The sequence below is a fragment of the Aptenodytes forsteri genome, unplaced genomic scaffold (genome assembly GCF_000699145.1).
Source record: "Aptenodytes forsteri isolate BGI_AS27 unplaced genomic scaffold, ASM69914v1 Scaffold132, whole genome shotgun sequence".
NCBI classification, from domain to species: Eukaryota; Metazoa; Chordata; class Aves; order Sphenisciformes; family Spheniscidae; genus Aptenodytes; species Aptenodytes forsteri.
Window position 1 is genome coordinate 4,535,471 of NW_008795520.1, and position 7,536 is coordinate 4,543,006.

The 7,536-nt window shown below is 47.8% G+C and overlaps 1 protein-coding gene across 1 annotated transcript in view; it reads right to left on the reverse strand.

Moving 5' to 3' along the window:
- Positions 1–6,959: 6,959 nt before the first annotated feature.
- The window catches only part of IRF2BP2 (interferon regulatory factor 2 binding protein 2), a gene marked incomplete at its 5' end in the record, with an annotated part of 777 nt that continues 200 nt past the window's right edge, over positions 6,960–7,536 (reverse strand). Inside the window, 1 exon segment of the mRNA XM_009281828.2 lies at positions 6,960–7,536. This exon segment is cut by the window's right edge and continues 14 nt beyond it. Coding sequence (XP_009280103.2) covers positions 7,028–7,536 — 509 coding nt within the window.

Here is a 7,536-nt window from a genome sequence, read left to right on the forward strand (position 1 = left end):
TTCAAAATGTTCCTGCTCGGGAGATAACCGGGAGGCAGCATGGCCAGGCCCGGCTGCCGGTCCGCACCTTCCACCAGTGCCAGGACTACACAAAACCTGCAGAGCCCTTGCTGCGAGTCCTCCCCGAGGGGTGGCCGGATGCCAAATGACTAACCACCCAGCACGCACCACCATTCCCAGAAAGTCTCGATACCTGGAAAGCCTCGCCGTTAAGAGGCGGATTTCAGGAAATAACCAAATTGTGGAGAAGAGGAGAGGAGCAGAAGTCAGACCTCCACGTTTGCAAGTTAATTTTAACACGGTCAAACAAAGAGGTCCAGGCAAAGAGCCACAGTAACCCAAAGAAGCAGAACCAGTGAGGTGAAATAGAGGAATATAAAAATATTAATGGGGGTATAAAGTAGTCGGTTCAGTTATGGGTACAGGTTATTTGTCTCTCCAAAGGAAAGCAGAAGGCTTACACAAATAGAAGGGCTCTCAACATGAAAGTAATCATCAAAAAAGCCATTAAAAAGCACAGCTAAAAATCATTGCTTCACACTGTTTACCATTGTTTGTTTCCTCTGGGAAAGCCAGAAGGTGCAGCTTAGATGCCTAAGCAGAAATTTTGAACTAATTAGAGTCCCTGGAATGACAAGTTAAAGCCCTAGCAGGGCCCATCCAGCCCCCTTCTTCCCAGGTGCAGGGAAGCCGATACCCAGCACCGCTACTGCATGAAGTGTTTTGTTGCCTGGAGTTGTTAAAGATAGCACAGTACTTTCTGCAAGAAAAAAGAACTCCTTCCTTCTGTAATTTCCAAAGGGAGGTTGCCCTAACTGTATTGACATAGGGAAAATGGATTGAGCCCTATTCAATCACCACCACAAAATCACAGGGAAGTTAGTGTTGGGGTTTTTTTAATTATTACAGTTCGAATAGGTCTGAAAGTGTGATGGAAAAAGTGGTGCTTATGCTGTTTTGGCTTCATTGCAATGCATGAAGTAGGATCTGCACAGGCATGAGTCAGTGTGCAGAGGCTGATTTATTTCCTGATTTTTGTGAAGTGAAAGAAAGGTGATGTTCAGCATCACCTTTCCCAGCTCCCACTGAAGTCTTTCATAGAGTACCCTCATTTTTGAGCTTTCTAACTATCAGCTGAGGGATGATGCATCTTGAAAGAGAAAATTCTTTGTCCCTACTGCTTAGCAGCAGCTGAATTAAGTAAGACAAAAAAAAAAAAGAAGAGTTGTAAATAGTCTGGACAAAATTAAATGCCTCATTCCGTTATGTAGTTATTGCCTAATATCTGTAAGTCCTCTTACTACTGGACAGTTGGAGAATGTGACACTCCTATAAAAAAGGGTTGGAGAAAACCTGGATTTCTGGTGGAAAAAAAGTTAAGGGAATCTATCTGAAAAAATATCAGGCCTCCTTCAGCTCATAAAGATGCAAAAAGAGGAAAAAAAACCAAAACCATGGGAGGGAGAAGGGGAAAGTCCAGCTTGCTTTCTTGTGCCCCTGGCCAAGTGGGTGGCACGGTGAGGCTCCCGTCCTCAGCCGGGGTGCTCCCGCAGCCCACCGCCTGCCCGCTTCCCAGCCGCCAGCCAGCCGCCCCGGCCCGGCAGTGTGGGAAAAGGAGGAGTTGTTTCCCGCTGCAAGGAAGCGACCTGGTGAACCAATAACCCCTTTCATCTCTGTTTACTCATCTTCTGTTGCTAAGTGGTTGCCAAAAAAAAAAAAAAGGCACGAGGCATCTCTGGGGCAGGGGGGGGAATAAGTGTTTTGTAGTGGAAAAGGGTAAAAGAAAACACACACTTGGCATTTTTGCAGGGAACAGTGAATGCCCTCCTTCCCAGAGGCAGCGGCTGAGGTCTCCCTGAAAATCGGAGGCTCCCCAGGGTTTCCCAGGGAAGCCACAGCTCTCCGCTGAGGAGGGCACCCTGCGGCAAGCCCCCGGGCAGGGTGCCCCAGGATGGGATGGGAGCACCCCGGGGCTGGGGACCAGCGGGGCAAGTGGCGGCAGGTCAGGGGGGCAGAGAAGGGGACCCTGAGGTGGGGGCACGGCTGGGCGCTGTGTAGGGCAGGGAGGGTTCTCACCCCTGCCCCAGCACTGCGTGGAGGTGGGAGCTAATGAGCAGGGATGCTTCTTGCGGTGTTTGCTGAGTCAAAGGTGATGGGAAGAAGAAACACCTACTGCAGCGGGAAGCTTTCACGAACTTTTCCTGGCTTCTCTGTGAGTTTATTTTATAGGGGGCTTCCATTTGATGCAACATTTTGGGTTTTAGCATGTACTCTGCTATACCAATCTCTACAAAACTGGCTCTTGAGCGGCAGAAAGAAAAGCAAAGTTAGGTGAATTGTGGATAAAAATAACTGCAGAGTTATCAACCCACCTTCAGTGCACCTATGCCAACCAAGCAAGACAGCCATATGGACACTAACATGCACTTAGGAGATTTCTATGGGAGACATCAGTGTTTCTTCTTTCGCAGAAGGGAGGCTGCAGGAAGGTTCAGCCTTCCAGGGAGCTCAGTGATTCAAATTTAAACCCTGCACTAAGTGCTCGAAGCCCATGGCTTGCTCCAGAGGCTGCCCGAAGGCATGCCGTGAGAGAGTTACCTCCGGAGCGGCACCCCCGGGTGATGAAGTGGATAAGCAGGCACTCCATTCATCTGATGTGTGGCACTGCCTGACCTTGGGCCGGTGCAAGGGAAGGAGGGTGACTCAGGAGTCCTGCTGGCCTACATGAAATCCCGGGGAGGGCGGCTCGGCTGTCCCATGGCCCTGCTTGGCAAGCAGCGAGGGCTGCCTGCTGCAACGCGCCTGCTGCAGAAAGTGAATCCGTACGTTGCCCAGGCCTACCTTCTGTTTTAACAGGGGAAAAAAGTTTTCTTGGTTTTTTGGTTTTTACTTGCCTCGTAATCCCTGGGAGCACAGACTTGAAGGTATAGTTTATCCTGGGCTGGACTGTGGCGTCCAAACAAACAAGAGTCCACTTTGGGAAAGGGTTTTTTTTTTAATTATTTTTCCAAAGCTGCAGCTGGAGCTACCTAAATGAAAATGCTTGGGGTGGAGAAACATGAAATGCTGAGGGCTGAGCCTAATTATTGGACACCTCCTGCGTGTAGCCCTGTTGTGGCGAAGCACGCGCTGAAGCGGTAGGAGTCAGGGCTACAAACGTCTCGATTTACAACGAGCTCAGCTACTCCTGTTGCCATTAATTTCCACATGGTCCAATGTCTTCTCCTCCCGCCTGAGGAGAGGCTGTGTTTGTGCGGGGACTGCAGCTACGCCATAACACACTGAGGCCCCGGATACCACATGGGGTGTCCCACACTGCTTTGGGGGTGAATTAGGCATGGGGAACGGGTGCAACTGGCAGGGCAGGTGCCACCCTGCAGGCGAGCCGTCATCCCGGGAGGGCGAGCGGGTGGCTGGGTGTCCCCGGAGCAGCGTCCCATCCTGTCCCGTCCCACCGAGAGCAGCCGCCCCACCAGCAGGACAGACGAGCGGGGCTTGGCCCGGGCGCAGAAGGAAAGGATCCAGGGGCTCTGTTGACATAACAAGCCACTAGAGAGCACTCTCAAATGTATTTATACCCTTTGCCTAAGTGCTAGTTCATAAAAACATGCGGTTGCCATGGCCCGGTTTACAGCACATCTAAAAAGAGCGCTCCCAAACATACCAGGTTTTCTGAGGCCACCGCAAAGGCGGTCAAAGCCTCCCTTGTGTGGCGCCTTTCCCACCCCTCGGGACCCAGGCACAGGGCAGCACCCGCCGGCTCCGCGCACTCTCCGTGCACTCCCTCTTGCCCCGCACTGCTGCCTGTTCACAATTAAGTGTCAGAAACAGTATTAAAAAAATAAAATTAAAAAAAAAATTGCACTTGGGCAACTATAGCTTTTTCGAGTTTTCTTTTTTTATATACAAAAAAGCGCAAGAAGTATTTAAAGCTCCTAGTTTCCTTATATTTAGTGCCAGAAGTAAAAAAAAAAAAATGTAAAAATGGCAACAGGTTACTTCGGCAGCTATCAACAAAAGCACTGTGCAGGTGATCTACCAGGAAAAAATATCTTTGAAAAAGATGTGATGGAAGTGGGTTTGGGGAAAAAAAAAGCACACATTCTTCATTAAAACACTTTTAATACTACACAAATTACAGTATCACCTTTTAAAAAGTTTAAAAAGGAATATTAACAGTTACACTGTTGCAGCTAAAGCACTTCAAAATAATAAAAAAAAAAAAAGAAAAAAGCTTGTAGCCCAGGAAGCAGTGAATTGGTATAAAGGGAGAATCCACCGGAGCTTTATTGTAACTCAGTAAAGCAACAAAAAAGAAAAAAGCAACACTGAATGTGAGAAAAATGAGCTATGTATGAACACTCTCAGATCTTAACTTTTTTCCTTTTTTTTTTGGTTTCCTTCTGCAGTTCTGAAGTTTCACGGTGCAGGTTAGACCTGGCCAGGGAATGGGGGCTGAACGTCAGCTGAGCAAGCGCCACCACCACAAGCCATTTCTTTTCCAGCTACCTTGTTCCCGGGCCACCGCCTGGCATCGCCGGCCGGGGAGTTTCCATCTTCTCCAGGAGTCACAGAGCTGGGGGAGCGGGGCGGCCGGCGGGGAGGAGGAGGAAGGTGCACTTCCTTATGGGCCTCTCCGCCCAGTCACACCAACATCCCTCGGCCCCAAAACAAGGGTGTGCTTTGTCAGGAGCAGGTCTCACCCTCGGCAGGCTCAGAGCTGGGCCACCTGATAACACAAAAGGGGGGCCTTTTTAGGGAGGCTTTGGGGTTTCGGTTTTGCTTCTTTTTTTTTTTTAAGAGTAGGGATACCACCTTAATCAAAAACATGAGCTTCATCCCACGTGAGGTATTATGCCAAGCAACTTTGAAGAACTTGTTACCATCTATCAGCTCAAAATCCATTTTTTTTTAATAAAGTGCCTAAATACACATTTACACAGATCATAGTGGTTCCAAAGAATCCTTTACAGTTTGGTTTTTTTATATATAGGTATATATATAGTTATATATAATGTGCGTTTTCTTCAAATTGGCTAAATGTGTTTACATAAGACACCAATCTTGACTATAGGTATAAGTTTTAAAGCGTAATATTGACTCAATGAATTTGTTTATCATGCAAGTCTTATCTAATATTACATTGACCTGTAATATGGAACACAATGTAGTGGGTGTGCTCATTAAACACTTCATAAAAAATTACTGTGCATGTGCAGTTCTGATCTTCAAATACTAATAATGACCATTTCTTTTTAGAAAAAAAGTCTTCCAAAGAAGACCTACTCTGCATTAAATTGCAGTCTGAACATTTTCACAATAAGAACAGTTTACTAAAAAGCACCCAGAATTCTTCAAATTATAGTTGGCTGAACAGATTTTTCCTCCTCCTCCTCTTCTGATACTGAAAGTGTTTATTAGCCCGTCCCCGGGAAGGGACGACCTCGCCACCCTTTTGCTTAGAAACAACCACTTATAACCGAGTTATAAACACCTCAACAAAAGGGCTCGTACAGCTGCAGCATTGCCAACGAACTATAAACAGCACAAAAACATCACTATAAGACTCAAACTATTTCTAGTAACCAATGATTTATTGATTTTAGAAGTCTGCTTGGTGATGCAGAAGCGTGATCAAAAGAAGTCACTTTACAAAAGAGTTCTCCAAAGTAGCTTAAAAGGCAGGGCCAGGGCCATTATGTACAGCCCTAATTACTTTCATTTCAACCAGTTTATATTTTCATTTTCAAAGAATAGCAGTAGGTTTGTTTCAAGCACACGTAATAAGGAAATTACAGGTTTCCTCCACCCACATTTGGGCTGTCACTGATATGCCCGCGGGTAATCTGGCAGAGCCCCAGTCACCGCTGTCACTGTACCACACCGTACCTGCCACTACTTGGAAATACTGGGTCAGCGATAGTAACAATAGCAACAGCACTAGAGGTGACTGATAAGCAAACTTAAAGTCCACCTGCACTATCTGAAAATTAAAGTAAAATTTATAAAAAAAAAATGATGTCTCTCCCCCACCTCCCCAGCTTTGTCCAAAGACACGAAAGCCCCAGAAGTGACGCTGAAGACCTTCAGAGACGGCAGTGCTACGCTGGTGCCTTCGCCAATCGTATAATTAAGTTCGTTATCAAAATTCCACGTTATGGTATGTAATTGGTGAATAAATGCAGTTTTGTAATCTTACAACTGATCACGTGAACTGCGGTCAACTTTGCCTTAAAAAAAAAAAAAAAAAACCAAACCAAACCAAAACCAAACAAACCCAGAAATCCCTAACTCAACAGCGCCTCTGGGATACCTCTCCACATCCTACTCTGGAGGCAACTTCCCTTGAGAAACACAGAGGAATTTGGGACTGGACCTGGCGGATCTGCCATCGCAACCCGAGCAGCGCGTTTCTGGGAGAAAGCCCTCCTGCTCCCTAAGCTCGCCTGGCCGGCGGGATGGCGAAGGGCATCCTCGCCTTGGCTCGCCACTCCCCCCCCCCGCAACCGCCTCAGACCAAGCCTGCATGCGACCAGCTCTACAGGACAGGGGCCAGGAATAAGGAATCACAGACAGTAAGGCAATCTTTACAATGTCAGAAAGTGTATTTGGCATTTAAAAAAAAAAAAGAAGGAAAGAAAATAAAAAGAAACAAGTGCATACAAATACAGCTAGAAGCATTTCTGGTTTGCCAAGTGCTCTCTAAAAAAAGCAGCGCAAGTCACAGCCTACAAGGAACAGTAACTGTCACCAGGGAAGCACAACAAATAGTTGCTATAACAAAAGGGAAAAAACAAACAAAAAAAACCCCAAAACAAAACAAAAAAAAAGAGAATTAGAAGAAATGCCTTTATAATAAGTACATACCTTTTGTCTTCAAAAAATATAGAAACACAATGTATTTAAAAAAATCAAAATTATACAGCCATGTTTATGAAGTCTACATTTCCCTAAAAAAAATTTATAGATTATACAGAATTCGAGCAGTTCGAGTTCAAGGTGACGTCAGGCGGCGAGAGCGGGCAAGTCACGAGTCCCTCTCCTTTTTCACTTTCACATCTCCGGCCAGGATGGTGGCGATCTCCCCCTGCATGAAGGCCCAGGGGACGTTGGAGCCGACCAGGGGACACTTCTCCCCGCTGGGACAATACACCTCCCCGCTGGCTCCCTGCTGCTTGATGCTCTGCCGGGAGCAGGGGAAGCAGAACTTGTGGGAGGGGACGGAGGGGCACTGCACGAAGTGGGTGTCTTCCAGGCGCTCGTGGCAGAGGGTACAACACAACGGGACGCTGGCAGCGAGGGACGAGTCCGGCAGGCTGGCGGGGTGGACGGGCTCCAGCCCGCCCGCCGCGTTGGCCCCCTGGCCCGGCACCTCCCTGCCGGGGCCCAGCCTTCTTTGGTTCATGGCGGAGGGCGAGGGGGGGCTGCTGCTGTTCCTCCGCGTGGTGGAGTGGACCTGGTTGGCGTCTTTGGAGGCGTGGTTGCCCCCGGCATTGTCCGCCACCAAAATGAGGGCGGCCATGGGGGACTGGCCGT